Consider the following 21,188-nt stretch of genomic DNA (forward strand, 5'->3'; position numbering starts at 1 on the left):
CATTCAGAGTTCAAATTCAGCTGAGGTCAACTTTGTCTTTTGTCCTTTTAGGACCGATAAAATAAGTACCAGTTGAGTACTGAAATTGGTGTAACTGAATTCCGCATCCCCTCAAAATTTCAGGTCTTGTGTCTATAGTAGAAAGGATTATTATTATTTAATAATAATAATAATAATAAGGGGTTGAGCCAGCATAATCATGAGCCTGTGGGACCACATGCCCTGTGGCATTCTTCTGGCTTTTTCATGTTCTGAGTCCAAATTCCACTGAGAGCCAGCTTTACCTTTCATTCTTTTGAGATTGATAGAATAAATTACCAGTTATGTATTAGGGTCAATGTGATTGACTTGCCCTCTCCACCTAAAATTGCTGGCCTAGTGCAAACATTTTGAAACAATTATTATTGTAATCATCATCATTATTATTATTATTAAGTTAGTGCATACTAATTTAGTTAGCAGGCATTTTATCTTGAGATTTAGTGACAAGTTTCCTCAAATCTTGAAGAGTTGTTCTCAAGTGGTGCAAAAGCATCATCCATCAGAAATAGGAAATCGCCAACAAATGGTGATGCAGCGACATGCTGTTACAGTGTATGCCCCCATACCACCACCACCGCCATCACTAATAATAATAATAATAATAATAATTATTATTATTGTAGTGGATTGACAGAATCATGAGAGCATTGGAGGCAATACATTGCAGTATTTTTTCTAGCTCTTTTTTGTCTTGGGATTCAATCCCACCAGGGTTCAATTTGCTTTTCATTTCTCTGAGGCTGATAAAAATCCTAGCTGTCCCTAACAGAGCAGTTTTTGAGGCATACTCTACCCACATGTCAATTCCAGTTTCTCTGACCTACTTCTCAAACTTGGTTGTTAATGCTGTGAGTGCCCCTGCAACAACTGGGATGACAGTTACTCTCTTCACTGTCTGCATTATTATCATTATTAGTTAAGCAGTGGGGTCGTAAGGAAATGATGTAATAAACTAACACTTCCCCCCAAAATTGCTGGCTTTGTGCCAAAATTAGAAACAAGTAAAGGCAGTGATTGACAACATCATTAGAGCATGGGGGGGGGGAGAAGAATGCCTTACTATAATTATTCTGGTTCTTTACATTCTGAGTTCAAATCTCACTGAAGTCAACATCATCTTCCATCCCTTTGAGGTTGATAACATGATATACTAAATGAGTACTGGGGTTGATATAACTGACTAATACACTCTCATTAATACAGCTGGTGTTGTAGTTAAATGAGAAACCATCATCATCATCATCACCATTATCATTATATTTATAATTTCTCAGAGATCTTGATCTTATTTGTTCTTGTTAATCCTGTGAGAGCAGCATCCTGTTGTCAAAAGTCTCACGAGGTCCCTTTCCACAAATTATAAGACTTGGTACATAGCTGTTAAGTATCACAGAAGATACTCAACACCCAAGTACCAATCTGAAAATCCTAGCTGTCCCCAATAGAGCTGTTTTTGGGAGCATGCTCTGCCCTCATGTCAAATTTTTAAAACTTGGTTGAAATGCTCAGGAGTATTTTGTCTGCTGCTACATTCTGAGTTCAAATTCCACCGAGGTTGACTTTCATCCTTTCAGAGTTGATTAAATAAGTACCAGTTATGCACTGGGGTCGATGTAATTGACTTAATCCCTTCTCCAAAATTTGAGGCCTTGTCTTCCAGTAGAAAGAATTATTATTATTATCATCATTATTATTATTATTATTATGCAGTTTTCAAACTACCAAGAAAGCATGAAAATGGAAGGGTTTGTTTTAGCTTGTTAATGCTGTTGAAAACAACATTTTGTGCAGCTGGATACACTTTGTATTGCTAACCACTGAGCTATAGAAATGGATTGGAACTTCCTCTTCCTTAATCAAGTAGAGACACAAATGACTGTGGCAACCTGATTTTCGGTGATTTGCAAGTCATCACCAAAACCAAGCAGTCACCAAGCCTCATTTATGAAATGACTGGCTTTAAATGTAAAACTGCATGGTTACAACTGCTTTATCTAGTTTAACCCTTTTGATACCATCCTTCCTGAGACCTCTTCTAGTCCCATGATACAAATTCACTATTAAAACCTCCCATCAGAATTTCATGTTAATTTATATTCTGAACATCAGCTTAAATAATGACAAAATAACTTAACTAAATTCTTCACCATTTTCAAAAGTAATTGAAACAAAAGGCAGTGTATTTCAATGGAAATATAGTAACAAAAGTGTTAAATCTATGGCTTTGTGTCCAGTTTCTAATTGCATCAAAATTTAATTGAGGAGAAAAGGAAAAAAAAAAAAAAAATACAAACAATGTCAAATATGACAATACAAAATAATTTCAACACTATGCATGAGTGTTTTGTGGAAGTTTTTTCTTTTTGTTGCTTTTTAGAGAGTAGAAATATTTTACCTTATATTTAAAGTCTATCCAGTTCTCAAGTGAATATATAATACTGACATTTCAGACAATAAATATATAGGTTGATAAACAAAATTTAGAGAACAATGCATGAAGGAAGCAGACTGAAGATTGTGTTTGTGCATGAGTATGAGTGAGTCTGTAATGTGTGTGTGTTGTTTGTTTGTTTGTTTGTTTGTTTCAAACAAAGAATATGATTCTAAAGTACATTAGCAATTGACTAGGACTTGCAAAGTTTCATTTAGTTTGTTTCTATAGATGCAGGTGAGTGATTTTTCACTAGAAAAAAAAAATTGCTTTGAGTAATAAATTTTTATATCAAAAATGAATATATAAGTTGATTAGAATCATGATGTACAAATGGAATGCTGAAACAATTTGAAAGGATACCAGTATGTGATCATGATATGATGATGGTACAAACTAGTTGAGAACTATAACAATATCAACATCTGCAATAAGGTCTTTCTTCATTGATTAAAAAAACAAAAATTAAGAAACTTAACAGAAAATATTACAAAAGAATAACATCTGAAATATTTCCTAATAATGTATAATCAAGGTAACTGAATTGTGACCAATATTCTAAAGTGGACATTTGATTGAACTTCATATTTTAAAACATGAAGTACTAAACAAGTACTGGGGTTGATAAAATTAACCAATAAAATAAGTGTTTCATAATTTGTGAAACGCTTTGTTTATGGCTCTGTTTTCAATCATTCTGTTTTTCACATTGTATGAGTATTAATATTGCACCAACCATTTACTGTTAACTAACAACTTAACAGTAGCTACATTGTCACTTCTTTAGTGCAGCCATATCTTCATATAAATTTTCATTGATAACATTCTGTTCTGATTCTACACGAATTTCGTTGTTCATAACTTTCACTGTATGATGCTTATTAGCATCTTTGTCTAGTTTGCTGTCATATCCAGAAGCCACAGCACCTGCCTCAGCTGTGCATGCTTTGTTGATGTTATTCGTGAGAGCATTTTCCATATCATTGACCCCATGGTTTGTTGGTTTGCTGACTTCTTCATATAAGACATTCATATCATTTGTATTCCAGTAGGTATTATTGGCAACAGCTTCTGTAATTGGAACTGCAGGTACAGTTTCACTATCATTTTTCATCTGAGCATAGAATGTATTCTGAAAGAGGACAGCAGGCTCTTGATATTTCCTTTTAAGCCTGCAAAGAAATTAATTTAAAAAGAAATTTAAGCCAACAGCCAAAGAAATTTGATACAAATATATCAAAGTATCAGACATAAAAAAAAATTAAAATGTGCATATGATTTTATTATGCAGCTCATACTACACTGCATGCAAAGGTAATACAATACATCAAACTATATTAAGAATTATCATAAAACAGTTTGTTAACAAACCCAGATATTTATAATGTTAAAAGCAAGAAAATGTTTCATGTACCATTTTAGTAGTAAGTTCTATCCCTTCACCATACTTCTTTTTTCAGTTTCTAATTTAGTCAACTCATACAAAAATGAACGAACGAATGCATGCATGCATGTATGTACTGTCATTCTTTAACATCTATTTTCCGTACTAGCATGGGTTGGATATATATATATATGTATGATTTTTGTGTGTATATGAACATATCATTATTCAGTGTCTGTTGCCTATGATGGCATGGGTTGGATGGCCTGGCCAGAGCTGGCAAGTTGGAAGGTTGCACCAGACTCCAGTTTGATTAGGCACGGTTTCTATGCCTGGATGCCCTTCCTAACGCCAACCACTCCAAAAGTGTTATGGGTGCTTTTATGTGCCACTGACATAGATGCCATTTACAGGACACTGGTATTTGCCATGACTGCAATTTCACTTGGCTTGATGGGTCTTCTTCTCAAGCATGACATAATGCCAAAGTTCTCAGCCAATGCTCGAAAGGATCTTTTGATGTACCACTAGCAGCTACTTTGCCTCCATGAGGCCCAATGCTTGAAAGGTGCTTTTTATGTACTATTGGTACGGGTGTCACTTATGTGACACCAGCATCACTCAAAACTATCATTTCACTTGCCTTGATGGGTCTTCTTAAGCACAACATATCGCAAAAGGTCTTGGTCACTAGTCATTGCCTCTGTGAGGCCCAAACTTTGAAGATCATGCTTCACCACCTCATCCCATGTCTTCCTGAGTCTACCTCTACTATAGGCTCCCTCCACAGTTAATGATCAGCACTTCTTTACACAGCTGTCCTAGTCCATATGCATCACATGACCATACAAGCTCAGTCACCTCTCTTGTACACCACATCTGATACCTCTTATGCTCAATTTTCCTCTCAAGATGCTTACTCTGTCATATATGCACACTGATATTGCACATCCAGTGAAGCATACTGGCCTCATTTCTGGCTGTCACAGACCATCTTTCACTGCCATGTATACACATACACATTTATACACACACACACACATATATATATATATACACACACACATATATATACATATATATAAATATATATACATGCAAACAACCATTTCATGTTTGACACCGCTGTTTATCACCAAAATCTGGAATTGCAATAGGAACCAGGGCTGCACCAGACTCTAATCTGATCTGGCAATGTTTCTACAGATAGATGCCCTTCCTAATGCCAATCACTCCGAGAGTGTAGTGGGTGCTAATCTGTTTATTTCTCTATATAACTATATATTTCACACAAATTTTTCTCGTTCTCTCCCTATTTAAATATGTCTTGCCATCTGTGTCTTGTTCATGATATTCTTTGCTTTTCTTGCATTTTCATGTTTTCTCAGTCTCCCCTTTCTTTCCCTTACCTTCCCCTCACTGTCTTAGCTGCTTTTCCTCCCTCTGCTGTCCATCACTTGCTCTCCTCTCTCTCTCACCAGAAACTCATCCTTCATTTGTTCTCTTCCAGCATTCATAAATCACATGCATGAATACATAAATTCTATGAGGAAAGATATGATGGCAAACAATATATTAAAGATGTTATGAAACTGGAAAAATGAGGTGCTGTAATATTTCTTTAGGCAGGGAACATAGCAGACAGAAATCCACCCAACAACCTAATAGCAGCAGCTTTGAAGAGCAATAGATTTTCCAGTTTTACAGTGAAAATAGATAGGAAGAAAAATGAATTTAACCATTTTTACACAATCATCAAACCACATGCTGCTAGACACTATCCTTAAAAATGATGAAGCAAGCGAAGATGAAGGTAGAAACATAGGTGCAAAATAATAGGGGTCCTCCTAATTCTGCAGACACTCAGATAAACAAAGCTGAAGTCCTAAATGAAAAGTCCGACAAAGAAGGCAACACTAGAGCAACCAACTCTGAATCTGTTAATGGAAATAATCACACACACACAAAAAAAATAAATAAAAGAAAAGTAGAGGACTAAAACAAAGTAGCTAAAATTCCTGCCACACAGAGCTATCATGAGCAGAAACAAACTAAATCAAGAAACACTAGCTATAACCCCAAAATATAAACAAAAGTCAAAAAAAGACTTTTGGGAAGAGGAAGAAGCAAAAGGAAATGCACACAGGTAATCAGTGAATTTTACCTGTAAGGCACTTGTTGGCATGGGAAAAAATGGTGCAAAACTGTCATTTTGAGCACCTGAAACCTTTGTTACAGCTGTACCCGACAAGGTGACAAACTTCTTCTAACAAGTAACACGAGAAAAACAGAGTTGTCAAAAGGGAACAGATGGCATACTGTCTCCTCCTAAAAGAACACACAGATGTAGTACTCATCATGTCAATCAACTCAGATGTAGTAAAAAAAGGTATAAGCTAAGCAGCAATATTTTTTGAGCATGACACAAAAGATTGTGTGGTAGCTAACCTGGCAACATTGGAGTTAAAATCAGAGGAATATCTACCAACACACAAAGTCATGACCAACAACAGGTCCAGGGGTGGAAGTGGGGCACTTCTGACACCTGTGAAAATGTCACACCAGTTATTCTATTGAATGTTAGAGGCTTATTATAACTTAGTAAACAAAACCAAAATTCATTACCTGAGAGACATCTTGCTGCAATCAATCACACTCATATATCTGACACCTGATACAGCAGATGCAGAAATAAACATATGAAAGCATGTTGTATTGTAAATTGATAGAAAAGGAGTCATGGTAGAATTGCAATGTACCTCCATGAAGACCTCACAGCTCTTATCCTGCTGTCATATTCACACTATATGTGAAAAACCAATAGTACATACAACTTAAAATAGTTATAAGTACTACATTTTGTCCAGCAGAGGCCCCAAATCATATGGTTAAGTTTGAAGATTGCCTTACAATAATAGAAGCAGTACTAGTCAAAATGGGTCAGTGTACCTCTTATGGGAAACTTCAACCTACCCAATCTCAGATAGCCCAAATGCCACATTCTCTCAGGAATGATGCAAAATGAACAAAAAAAAAAAAAAAAAAATCAAGCACACAATCTTAAACTTGTTATGCCTTGAAGAACAATAATCTATGTAAGGACATATGCTGATCAGAGGTTCAGCTCACCTTCACATTGACCTTATCACTATTTCTCACCTTGTTGACCTTGTACAGCTCTCACAAGCCATTAGTGTACTCCAAACATCCTCAGTGAACACCAGATAGAGTGGGGAACACTGTGAAAGGGTTTGGGACTTATTCCTAGTTCTCTTTTAACTGTATCACTTGAAGGATGGTATGAATGGTACTTCTTGGTACTAAACCATACTGCATTGCATCTATGTTAATTCTCTTCCTAATCAATTGCAGTATTGTAATTTCCTTCCTCTTGTCTTTACGGTTGACAATGATACTGCCATGCTAGTCATTAGGTATGACAAATTCCAGTGCAATCTGATTTACTATATTTGTGATAGGTCATATCTCATTCTGCTACATATTTTAAGTAGCTCAGCTGGGATTCCTGATGGACAAAAAGTAACTTCCCTGATTTTTGTTAGGTCAACTTAGCATAGACCTGTTTTCCCTCACATATTCTTTGCATTCAGTAACTTCTTATAATAGTACTTCCATGTTTCTTTCTTTTCATTGACTAAAAAAATGAATGAGGTAATTCCATCCACACTTCTCCCCAATGTCTTGATTTAGTCTCACAAACTATCTTGCAATTCAGAATACCTTATGCCACTGATTTTCAAATCTTAAGACATTGGCAAACCTTTTATTCTCAGCTAAATATACCCGAAGTTCTCTTCTTGCAACTTAGCATTGCTCTTTACTGTCCTGTCTCAGCCAAGGCTAACTCTTAGCCTTTACAACTCTGTCTATGGAGCTTGCTCTCAGCAAGTTATTCTGTAGAAATTCCTAGATGTCCTCTGCATTATTATTTTATACCTTCCTATTTCTGTCTTGTCCCATGCATCTATAAATAGATCATTTACCCTACTATGGGTTGTCTGCCCTTTCAACTTCCTTGTCTTCCTCTAGAATGTCTCCTGTCTCTGAGTCCATCTAACTTTTACTCCTATGTCACTAACCATTAGTCATACATAAGCAAAAATTTTCATATGCAAATGAAGTAAGCTGAAACTTCAAAGGCACTGTTATCCTTTTCTTTTAAAAATTGATAGATATGTGTTCTACTAAAAAGTATTGAGTAATCCTTCAATTTAATGTTAAATTGTTTTTATATATAACTTGACATGAAGACAAATATCACTATTTGTTTTCATGTCAAATTAAATACCCTTAGCCATTCAAAATTAAATGAAGACTTGACTTCACTTCAGCATTTATTATTATAAGATGTTAAAATTTTCAATGCACAAACATTGACCTGGTTACTGATAAATTTACACACATCTCAGTGATGCAGTGTAATCTTGTTGGCAACCAGTTTGCAGTTTGTGTGATGAAAATTTTGACATTCTATTACAAATAATAAATGTTTGAGAGAAGTTAACAATATGTGTCTTTTTTACTAGCTAAGATGTACCTTCCATACTGCAATTGTCTTAGTTTCAAACTTTCAACTCACAGTTGTGGATCAAATCACAGGATAAGCTACCCCTATTTTGCAGAAAAAAGTGTTGGCAGCCGGCTAGGAGATATTTTTTTTTTTAATCAAGCTTCAGCTCGTGAGCTGTGGCCATGCTGGGGCATCACCATTTGGTATTGCCACATAATTTTACTTCACAAATGCTTTTAAGGAATTGACATTTGCTGCACGAGGGAGTTTGATGCCACTGCTCTCAATTGCACCTCCTGTCGTGAAGTTGGCTCATCTGGGACACTTGACAATAAGAGGTCCAGCTTTATTTTGAAGACACCTACATCCACCCCATGCAGGTCTCTCAGGTCCTTCGGGAGGATATTGAAGAGCTGTGGACCTCTGAAGCCCAGGTTATTGCAGTATCTTGTCCTATATCTTGATGGCAAATTTGGAGTCCTTGGCACTATGCAGTGGTGCCCAGTTCTAGTATTTGTGTAACTCTCGATGCCAAAGTTTGGGACAAGTCCTTCCAGATGTATATTATGGCATATCTTTCTTGCCTACGCTGTAAGGAATAGAGTCTTAATCTCTTGAGTCTTTCCCAGTAGCTTATATGCTGCATAGAGGCTATATATATATATATATATACTAGCAGTATAACCCGGCTTTGCCTGGGATTAAGTTAGGATTATTAAGCTAATGAAGTTCTTTATTTCAAACCAAATTAAGTAACATTGATGTCAAATTTGGGCGAAATCCATTGAAATTGGTAAACTTTTGGCTGAAAATGAGTTGCAGGCAACTTGATTGGGTAATCCTATAAGGAATAGGTTTATCGATTTTTTTCCCCTCATCGATTTTTTTTTTTTCGTTTTTGGAGAACTTAAAGTATTCAAAGATCCCATGAGTCCTAAGTAATGCTGGCATCAAGTTTGAACAAAATACATCAAAATTAGTAAAAGTTATGATTGAAAATGGGGTGTAGCCAATTTTATTGGGAAATCCTGTAAGGAATTGGTTTATCGATTTTTTTTTTATCCTGATTAAATGGAAAACCCCATAAGCAATCAGTTTATTGATTTTTCACCCCAAATAGGACTTAACCGAACACAATATTGCCGATTCAAAAACATCTATATTTATACTTTAAAGTTGGTTTTCACACCCAACCCAGTTCTGCAGAATCAGTGTCGTGATGGGAGCGCATGGGTTGGGAGTTTGATTGGCAGAGGGGATCAGGTTGCACATGCCAGCCCTTTGAAAACACCAACCATATCATCTAACCCCAGTTGCCCATGTGTTGGGAACCTTTCCAACAAGGAAAATAGAATGCCCAAAAGGGCTCCTGATTCTCTGTGTCTGAAGTGGTTATGTTCAGATCACAACTAAGTCTTAAGTATATATATATATATGGGCAACACACACACACACATACGTACGTATGTACACCTATTGTATACATGTTTTTTGTACGCATACATGTTTGTGTGTGGTTGCGTGGCCTGTATATCAACAAAACATTTTTTCCTCGATGGAAAAAAAAAACAACAACAAAAGTCTTAACAGAAACTTACTCATCACTAGAAGAGGACTTAACTCCTGTTTGTAAACAATGGTGATTTCACCGACTTGAAAACTTAAAAGTTTTGGTTGAAAATTTATTTTTACTGCTATTCACTGGTGTTCTGGGAAAAATAAGTTGATGAAAATACAGCTAGGGTTAGGATGAATGTCCTCCTAAAATTGGAGCGACATGCGTGCTAATTTGTGGACGTGCATAAATTACATTCACGTACACACACATCCTGCCTTTTATATATACAGATATATATATATATATATATATATATACCTACACACACACACATATATATACCTACATATATATATAAGTATATCAGCCAAATATCTCATGCATTTAATTTTTGAAAACCATTGGAACAGTGCCTGAATCTTTCTCTTCTTTTGATGATTATTAAACATATAAATCCATTTACTTCTTGTTGGAGTTTTCTTGTTTTGCTGCTGCTTAATTTTAAATAAGCTTTGGTGATGCTGAAAATTTCTTTGTAGATCCTTGACTGATTCTCAATGAAAATCAAGTGTTTAGTGTAGAGCAACTTATGAGCATTGATTCCTGGGTTTTTGTGACAGTAAAAGCTGAAGATGCAATGAATACTGAAAGCAGGAGCTGATTATCATCTAACATTATTTAGTAATTATAAGGTAAACAACAACAAAAAACAACAGTATCCCTGGAGTGGAAAGGCTTAAATATTTGTAGAGTTATGTATTTTATATTAAAAAATTGTTTTCTCCTTTTTATGAACTCCAGTTTATAAGAGGAATAACCAACTGAACCAATATGAATACAGGCCTTGTACATAAATGTATGAAATTAAACAGAGATATGAGGATCTAACTGTATACAGCTAGGTCCTCACATCAGTGTTTATACTACTACATATTATTTGATATCATTTCCAATCTACTGAAAACACTTATACCACTCTACAGAAAGCAGCTTTGAAACAAGAATGGCAAATAAGTGTCTACCCAGTACCGACCATCATCAGTAAATTTGTAATAAAATTGCTTTCAATAGATTTCATTCGTAAATGTCTACATAACTTTGTATAAAATAAACCCCACATACAGCAATTTTATCTGTTTCGATTTGCAAATACATGAACATGTAAATAAACATTCTGCAGTGAACTGTGGCAAGCGTAAAGAGTAGACAAATAAAAGAATGTGAATAAGAAACATTCAAATTGGATACATATGTATTTTATATGGCTCCTTATAGACAAGATTAGTTTGCTACATTTCAAAACAAGATAAAAGAGATGCGCATGAAGAAATAGAAACACAGAGACAGAAAAATAAGAACATTTTATTACAGTTTTTTTTTTTTTTGTGGCGAGTCATTTTGTAAGGCACAGAATTTTCTGTGTTTATTTGCATGTGTTATATTAAAAATATAGCTATATGTGCAGTTATGTTAGTTTTAGCAGAGTCTCCAGAATATCCTGGTGGTTTCTGTATAATCTATGCATTTGTTCATGACATAGTTTGATTAAGCACAGAGATTCCCTGTGGTTAGTTTAAATTGTACACAAGCACAATTTCAATCTTGCCTGTACGAGGTCAATAAATTAAGTACCAGTTACGCACTGGGGTCAATGTAATTGACTTAATCCTTTTGTCTGTTCTTCTTTGTCCCCTCTATGTCTAGCCCCTTGTGGGCAATAAAGAAATAAGAATATGTTACATAGGTAGAGCAATGGATTTGTTGATCATGACTAGTTTTTCAACTGATTATCTGCATTCCAAAAGGAGGTTTTAAGATAAGTGAACAGGAGCCAGATACAACAGTATCAAAATTACAACAGCATCGAAATTACACTGTTTGTTTAATCTGTATTCTTTACATGTTCAGCTTTTGACTTAGATATTCTTACCCAGAATATCATGTGTCTATACAGGTCAATTTGTCCATTCTTAATACTTCAAAGCCTTAACAAATGATTAATGTGATAATATCCATACATATACTGCTAAATCAGCTTTAAAGGAACTATCTAGGTTAATTATTTAGTAATTTAGACTAAGTCTGATATTAAATGTCAGAAATTATATCATTTATATACAGTGAAAAGTGACTCCCTTAGAAGTTATTTTTCATTAAAATAACAGGCATTCCAATTATTTTCCTTCTTGAACTCAGTGATCCTATTTGGCAGTTAAAAAGGATTTTTAAGGTAGCATGTAAGGGTGAATGGATTAGAGGACAAATAGTAGCAGGCAGTACCCATGACCTTTTTGGAGGAGATCCAAAGTTGACAAAGGAGAAAAAAATGGTATTTGAGATATCTTCAGAATGGCAACTGTGTCAATGGTTGCAAAACAGTGGATTCTGCTAATGATGCCTAAAGCACAGGAGATAGTAATAATCTGGGTGACAAATTAAATCTCCAAACTATCACAGGTATAGGAGGGCAGTTCTTTGCTACTACATAGTTCCAGTTTCAATCTTACTGTGCAGCCCCTTAGACAATGAATTCTAGTATAGTCTCAGGTTAAGCAATATCTTTGGAGCAGAATTTATGAGATTAAAACTATGCAGACATCCAACCTATATATTTCTTTTATTTGTTTCAGTCATTTGACTATGGCCATGCTGGAGCACCGCCTTTAGTCGAACAATTTGGCCCCAAGACTTGTTCTTTGTAAGCCTAGTACTTATTCTATCGGTCTCTTTTGACAAACTGCTAAGTTACAGGGATGTAAACACACCAACATCAGTTGTCAGGTGATGGTAGGGGTCAAACACAGACTCCCAAACATATACACACACATATATGATGGGTGGGCTTCTTTTCAGTTTCTGTCTACCAAATCCACTCACAAGGCTTTGGTTGAGTGCTGCTGATAAATGAAGTTCTCATCGTTACGGGCACAAAACTGAGTATTAGTATTTTTCAGTTGATATCTGATAAAGAATTACAATCCTTCTGTGTCTGTCTTACGTGCACATTTTGTAGTATTTAATACACTTTTCATTTATTGAGTAACTGAATGCCACACATCCCGACTTTTGTTAACAGTAAGTTTATATAGACTGGCTTCCATGCTGGTGGCACATAAAAAGCACCAACCGTTCGTGGCCGTTGCCAGCCTACCCTGGTACCTGTGCCGGTGGCACCTAAAAAACACCATCCGTACGTGGTCGATGCCAGCACCACCTTGACTGGCTTCTGTGCTGGTGGCATGTAAAAAGCACCAACCAATCGTGGTTGTTGCCAGCCTACCCTGGCACGTAAAAAGCACCATCCATATGTGGCCGATGTCAGCGCTGCCTTGACTGGCTCGCGTATTGGTGGCATGTAAAAAGCACCAACTGATTGTGGCCATTGCCAGCCTCCTCTGACACGTAAAAAGCACTCACTACACTCATGGAGTGGCTGGCGTTAGGAAGAGCATCTAGCTGTAGAAACACTGCCAGATCAGACTGGAGCCTGGTGCAGCTACCTGGCTTCCCAGGCCCTGGTTGAACCGTCCAACCCATGCTAGCATGGAAAACGGACATTAAACAATGATGATGATGATATTTATATATGTATATATATACCATCATCATCATTTAACATCTGTTTTCCATGCTGGCTTGGGTTGGATGGTTTGACCAGAGTTGGTAAGGCCAGGGGCCATCCAGGCTCAATTGTCTATTCTGGCATGGTTTCTATAGCTGGATGCCCTTCCTAATGCCAACCACTCCACACAGTGTACTGGGTGCTTTTCATGCAGCACTGGCAGTGGTATCGATTCTGTAGTGGCAGATGGATCTTCTTGAGTACAGCAAGGCACCAGATATCTCAGTCCTCTGTTATCTCCTTTGTAAAGCTAAGGACCAAGATATCTGGTGCATTGCTGTATGTGTGTGTGTGTGTGTGTGTGTATACCATAGATATACAACCACATTTTATTTTATCAAAATGAACATTCAAAGCAGAAACACGTATTCAAGATATTAATAAGAGACTTACATAGAGCGCCTTCATTTGGTATAGCTTACAAGTCTAACAATTTTTGTATGTTTTAGCTTTGAATGGTTTCATAAACTAGATGCATTATGCATGTTAGACTTGATAAGAATGTGTGTGCACATGCGTGCATGCATCTGTGCATGTATATACATATAAATATATATATATATATATATGTACACACATACAATGGTAATGTATAGGTGCAAATGTGACTGTAAGGTACCTTGGAAAAGTGTCTGCTATATCCCCAAGTCAACCAAAGCTTGTGAGTGAATTTGGTAGATGGAGACTGAAAGAAGCTCATCTTGTTTGTGTGTGTGTGTCTCTCCTTTTCTTGACATTGCATAATATTTGTAAAATGATTGTCACTGTCATACAAGCAGTGTCATTTATTTCCAATATTCTACAAGAATATGTCTGGTCATAGAGAAATAGCCTGCAAAAACAGGTGAGGGGTGATGATAGGAAGGGCATCTAGCTGTAGAAAATCTGCCTTAATAAACTCATATACGATGGGGTGCTGAAAAGTTCCTGGCTTTAAGGGTATCATGAAAGGCCTGGTTGGAGGCACAACCTTCCAAGTTCTTTTATAGGGCTTAGAAAAACTGAAGGACTACTGCAATAAGTGTGTGAATCTGAGAGAGGAATATGTTGAATAAAATCATAATTAATTGATCCTCCTGTATTTTCTTTCACCCAAAGCCAAGAACTTTTCAGTATCCTCTTGTACACACACACACACACACGCAGTTCTCTTACTGATCAGAAACATATCAGGCTCTGATTTTCGAGAAGGTAATATTTATGTCAGTTTGGTAAACCAGGATAAAGATTAGCCCTTTTGATACCAATGCCTCAAACTACACCTGACTCCATGGTATAAACTTCCTGTTTTAAAGTAACCTAAATTAAAACATTCCATCAAAATTTCTTAATTTATATTCCACACACCAGTTAATTAATGACAAGGTTATTTTATTAAACTATTCATTATTTTCAAAATAAACTGACTGAAAAGCAATGCATTTCAATTGAAATATGGCAGCAAAACGATCAAGGCACTTTTCAGTATATTTAACTTGAGTTAAAATAACTTGCTAGCAATTCTAGCTGTAATATGATTAATGATGCTTCCAGTTGAAATGTTTATTTATTTATTTGGTTTTTTTAGTTCAACATATGTAAAATGTTCTGAATGTTTCTGAAAATTCTGTTGTGTCAAGCCAAAGAAACACAAAAGGTTCTGATTTTACTATATTGAAACATGCTTGATGTCAGTGATTGAATGTTTCACAAGATAGAAGAATTATCACAAATTATGCTTCATATACATACCAGCGTTTGTAATAAACAATGAAAATGATCATGATGATAATGAACGCAACCACAAAACCAACTATCAGACCAACCATGTTACCTGTAATAAAAAGAAAAACATTTGAAAGATGCACTAAGACGGATAAATAGGTAATTGTAGACAGACATTAAAGAGAGAGAGAGAGAGAGAGAGAGAGAGAGAGAGAGAGAGTGTGTGTGTGTGTGTGTGTGTATGTGTCTGTTAGTTATAGGTATATGTTCATGAGAAATCAAACACAGAAAGATAGAAATAATTCTGTTTACAGGTTAGCATCATTAAGAACCTTTCAGAGAATTTTAAATTCCAGTTTATTAAAACAAATTATAATGCTTGTACAGCACACAATAAAATGCACAAATCCAAAACTGGATAGCAAAGACATCTGCACAGAAATGTCATGCTACCAACATGTCTGAGTCTTCCTCTAGAGATGCAGAGTTTTGTCAGTCATATTTGTTGTACACCCTTGTAAGCCATCAGCTGATATTAAGAATTACCTTGGAGCACGTGGATGTTTATAATCTAACTGAATAGAGAATAACAAAGCAGCTATCATTGGACAAGATGAAACAATCATTGCATGTATGTATGCATGTAAATAAATATGTATGTCACCAATGTATATTGAGGAAGAATGTAAACAGTAGCAAGGAAAGAACCGAGATCAATCTCTAGTTAGTCAACCCAGTTGATAGGGCCTCACATCAAGAAGTGAGGGTGGGGACGGTGCACCGTAAAGGCCTAAAACAGTACACATACTCTCCTGATGACCCCTGAAACCTGTTGGCATTTGGTATGAAGAGCTTTCGGTTAACAACACTTGCACAAGCAAGCTGTTTGCAAGCCTCAGCATGGGAACAAGAAAACCGATTCTCTTCGAACAAGGTCTCTTGTGATATTTGTTCTGCACTGAAATACAGATACTTCCTTGTCACTTCTACTGTCAGAAATGCAGCAAAAGAGTGATTGGCCAATAGCAGACTTGAAACTAACAGCTGTGGTGTTCACAAATTTCAATACAAAATCAATAAATACTACCAGATCATATGTGATAAGTTCATGCTTTACTGCAATCACTCTTGTAATTCAGGAAGAACTTCCAGTGATAGACTAGTGTTTAATCGAGGTGAAAATTTCTCTATCACCCACCAACTTGATAATTCAGAACTCACTTCTAAAAACTGCTGTGTATGCCCTTTATTTATTGAGAAATGTTACTCTACTGAGACAGTGTTAAAGCTATCTTTTAGAAAATAACTGTTATTTTTTTTTTGTTTCTCTTAATTGAGAATTTCACTTCACTTCTGTCAACATAAGGAAATAGTGAAGTATTTTTAGATGCAACAGACTTTGCTGCATAAGATCATCATCAGATTTATATCTCCAAATTCATTCAATGAAATTACTCACTGATAACATTCACATGATTGAACAGATCAAACATTTTTGTGGAAAAATGTCAATTGGTTTATATATTTTCTCTTCAATGAACATTTTAAATACATTACAAAACATTTATATTTAAAATATTCTTCCTTGGGTACTAAGCTGTTTTCTCTATGAAATCATTATCATCATCGCTTAACGACCATTTTCCATGCTGGCACGGGTTGGATGGTTTGACTGCGGTCTGGAGGGCCATCAGCTGCACCAGGCTCCAATCTGATCTGGCAATGTTTCTACAGTTGGATGCCCTTCTTAACACCAACAGTTCTGAGAATGCAGTGGGTGCTTTTTACATGCCACTGGCACAGAAGTCGGTCAGGCAGGCATAGCATCAATCATGTTGAGATGGTGCTTTTTATGTGCCACCAGCACAGGAGCCAGTCAGGCGGACCTGGCATCAACCACGTTTGGATGGTGCTTTTTATGTGCCACCAGCACAGGATCCAGTCAGGGAGCACTGGCCACAGCTATGATATTGGTTTTACTTAACTCAACAGGTCTTCTCAAGCACATCATATCGCCTGACGTATCAGGGGTACGCTTAACTGGGCCGGACATGTGTGGCTGAGATCTTACTTTAGTTACCGGGTCTTCTCAGTTACAACATATCTCCAAAGGTCTCGGTCTCCTGTCCTTCTACAGTTAGGGAGTGGCACTTCCTCACACTGCTATCCTCATCCATACATAGCACATGGCCATACCAACACAGTCATCTCTCTTGCACACTACATTTGATGTTTCTGATGTCCAACTTTTCTATCAGGGCGTTTACACTCTGTCGTGTATGCACACTGACATTACACACCCAGCAGATCATACTAGCTTCATTTCTTTTAAGTCTACGCATGTCCTCAGCAGTTATGGCCCATGTTCACACACATGCATCATACAGTCTACTTTTCATCCTGAGTGAGAGGCCCTTAGTTACCAGCAGAGGTAGGAGCTCCCTGAACTTTGCCCAGGCTATTCTTACTCCAGTCGCTACACTCTCAGAGCAACCACCCCCACTACAGACTTGGTTGCCTAGGTAGCAGAAACTATTAACTACTAGTTTCTTCCCCTGGCATGGGATGGAATCTATTTTCTGTGTTTATTGCCCCTGTGCATGTCACACACAAAAACTATTTTCCCTGTTAACCTTCCTTTGATATTGCTGCACCTTTTATGTGTCCATAGCTTACACAGGGTACATCATATGGAGTTCCTACCCATGCCTTTTCTACATATCGAGCAGGGCTATCTACCTGAAGGGGATTGTGATTTGACAGCCTTCCTACTTAATAAGACTTTGGTTTTTGCTAGGTTAACCCTAAGGTCCTTCGATTCTAGCTCTTGCTTCCACACCTTAAACGTCGTCTCTAATTTTGGCAGTGACCCAGCTATTAGGGAAAGGTCATCAGCACAGAGGAGCTCCCAAGGGCAGCTTGTCTTGAATTCCTCTGTTATTGCCTGGAGGACTATAATGAATAAGAGGGGGCTGAAGACTGATCCTTGGTGAAGCCCTACTTCTACTCAGAATTCTTCACTATATTCATTGCCAACCCTCATCTTACTGACAGCATCCCCGTACAGCTCTTACCAACCACTCATCTATTCCCAGTTTCCGCATTGACCACCAGATAAGGGATTGGAGTACCCTGTCAAAGGATTACTCCAAGTCAACAAAAGCCAAGTGCAGAGGTTTATCTTTGGCTAGATATTTCTTCTACAGTTGCCTTACCAGAAATATAACATCATTGGTGCTTCTGCCTGGTACAAAACCAAACTGCAATATAATTTATATAATTTACTTAAGTATATTTTACATACTTTCATTTTGCCTAAGATATGAGAAAGCAGTTTATATTATTTATAATTAAGAAATTAATTCTGTGCTCATCAAACTATAAATATACTCAACATGAAATATTGTAAGTAGGTGAAAGAATTATAGTTTATAATATTTTTAAAAAATTGATAAAAAAAAACCCCAAAAAAACTTTGTTTTCAGCTTTGGAATCAAAACATTCAATAATGTTTATTATGTAAGTTTCTAAACATGAATGCCTGAAATAAACATTATAATCATTGCTGAATGTCTTCTTTTGTTCTTTTAATTTGTAATTAAAAAAAAAAAAGTTTCTTTTAGCCTAAGGCACTGTACAATATGGCATTGGCATTCAAAACTTGAGCATTATAGATGTAAATCATAATCTAATCCAAGTCAAGACCTCACTCCCATTTTCACCAATGTAGTGCAGTCTAAAAGTGTATGGAAACAGATTTAGTTCAGTTTAGGTGCGGGAGCTATCAGCAATAATCAGAACAAAAGTATTCACTTGGGAGTTTATGTTAAAGTTTTTACCTCTTAGCTTGAGTATTTTATTAGATACTCCCAAGGAAGTGAGGTTATTTTCAAACAGCTGTGAGATTACTCACACATAGTTGAAGTCAACAAAATACTCAACAATTCAGAATTAAATATCTGAGCATTAGACACAATACAAACAATGGGATATGAACTGCCAATCTTTAAGCTGGTAACTTTTATTTAAAAAAAAAAAATTCCTTTTTGTTTAGTAAGAAGAGGAAAAGCAGTACATGTTTTTTTTTCTCTGACTCTTTCAAAGGGTCTCAACTTGTCTCAATGTTTGCTGTCGTGTATATTCTGTTAGAGACACTGAAAGATCATGTGGTGATGTTTAGCTGATCTACCCTATTGATGCAGCCATTCTTACTTATAATTTTCTTCTTTCTTTTATAATTCTGTAAAACAATATAGTTGTTTTCAGAAAATAAAGAAAAATACAAAAACAAAATATATATAAAAAAAGAGAATATTACCTCCAAAAGCAGAATTGTTACCATCAGGAGCAGACTGGGGAGAAGCTTCTTTCCAGCCTTTATCTTTTAAAGCTGAAATAAGATAAAATAAAGTAATGAGGAAATGTAGAAGTCAAGGTGGGTTATGAAACAAGTCAGGGCTGCTTATGCACATGATGTCATGCTAACATCATCATCAGACATTGGTGACAACGACTGAATAAAAGGAGTGTTGCTTCAATGCATTTTTACAAACCCTCTCAGATTGGTGTGGTTAATGTTGAGCTTCAACATCTGTTGGTTCATACCTGCAAGGAAAACTAAGACTGGGAAGCAGTTCAGGGCTACAGCTTGAGGTTATGTGGTTGTTGAGGCTGAAACAATTGAGGACAGACATGTTCTTCTGTGGTGAAGTCCTCATTAACTCTTTCAAGTTCCACTTAGAAGGGAAAATGTAGATAGAGAGTGAAGTGCTCTTTCTCAGTGAATTTGTCAAAAGTTGGGTAACAGTGGCAAAAATGGTTAGGGTGAATATGGACTTCCTCTAAGCATGCACCTGTACATTGGTGGCCAACAGTTGGGTGAAGGCTTGTGCTCTCTAGTTGGAGGATCAGGACTATAGCACCCATGTGTTCACATATTTTGAATGCTATGCAGACATTTTATCTCATTTTCCCCATTCTTTCCTTTCCTTCCATTTTTTATGTAACCACCACATACTGAATGCAAACTCACCTGAGACCCCTGTAATAAATAAAATATAGTATTTGTTTTTATCAGTTTGAGAAAAATATGCTTTTTGGCCTCCATCACTACTAATTTTAACATCTATTTCACCATGTCAATACATGTATATTACACACACGTGTATGTGCCTGAGCGTGAAGCTGTGTGTGTGAATATATATAAATATATATATATATATATGAGCGCCATACTAATACAATTGTTTGTTTGTACTCCACCTGCCTTCGTCTTTTGTTTATTTTCGTAAACCTTCCCGTTATATACACACACACACACACACACACACACACACTATAAACATAATTAAACGATAAAATCATTAAAATTAATGAATTTTATCAGTGGCCAGCATATAAATAACCTTTTATGTAAAATTCATATATAGAGATATATAATTGTATAGAATACAATTATAAATAACGGCACAGAAGCTACCATGCCTATATGCTGACGATAGACACCAAATACGTATATACATAATTATATATACTATATGACCATTTCATATAATAGATGTCGCATAATCAAGAGTTTCGTCCCTTGGTATCGCAGAATGACTTCCATACTGAGTTATGTCCCTTGGTAAACTTGCACTGTTGAAAACTTGTACCCGCAGATTAGAGCTGTCAAATGTCGGTCCATGGGTTTCAGCAGAAAGATTGTAGAATGGTTTTCCGTAGTTGACTGAAACCTAGAATCTACCCCAACTCTCTCTCTCACGCACACAATTAATACCCATCCATTTGAGTTTTGGCTGTTGTTCTGTGCGTGTCAAAACAAAATGGTATTCGTGTGTATGTATACAGTCCTTGAAATTTATTTCTGTAATTTTCGCACTCCTTCAGAAATGCACTTTGAGAAATTCGAGAAGT

The 21,188-nt window shown here is 36.3% G+C and overlaps 1 protein-coding gene across 1 annotated transcript in view; it reads right to left on the reverse strand.

The window, feature by feature from the left end:
* Window positions 1-823: 823 nt before the first annotated feature.
* LOC115211635 overlaps window positions 824-21,188 on the reverse strand; it is a 169,087-nt gene continuing 148,722 nt past the window's right edge. Inside the window, exons 4-6 of the mRNA XM_029780261.2 lie at window positions 19,591-19,662; window positions 15,300-15,381; window positions 824-3,645 (exon numbers count right to left, since the gene is read on the reverse strand). Coding sequence (XP_029636121.1) covers window positions 3,249-3,645; window positions 15,300-15,381; window positions 19,591-19,662 — 551 coding nt within the window. The 3' untranslated portion in view covers window positions 824-3,248. The remainder of the gene's footprint in view (window positions 3,646-15,299; window positions 15,382-19,590; window positions 19,663-21,188) is intronic.

This window comes from Octopus sinensis, linkage group LG5 (assembly GCF_006345805.1).
Source record: "Octopus sinensis linkage group LG5, ASM634580v1, whole genome shotgun sequence".
NCBI classification, from domain to species: Eukaryota; Metazoa; Mollusca; class Cephalopoda; order Octopoda; family Octopodidae; genus Octopus; species Octopus sinensis.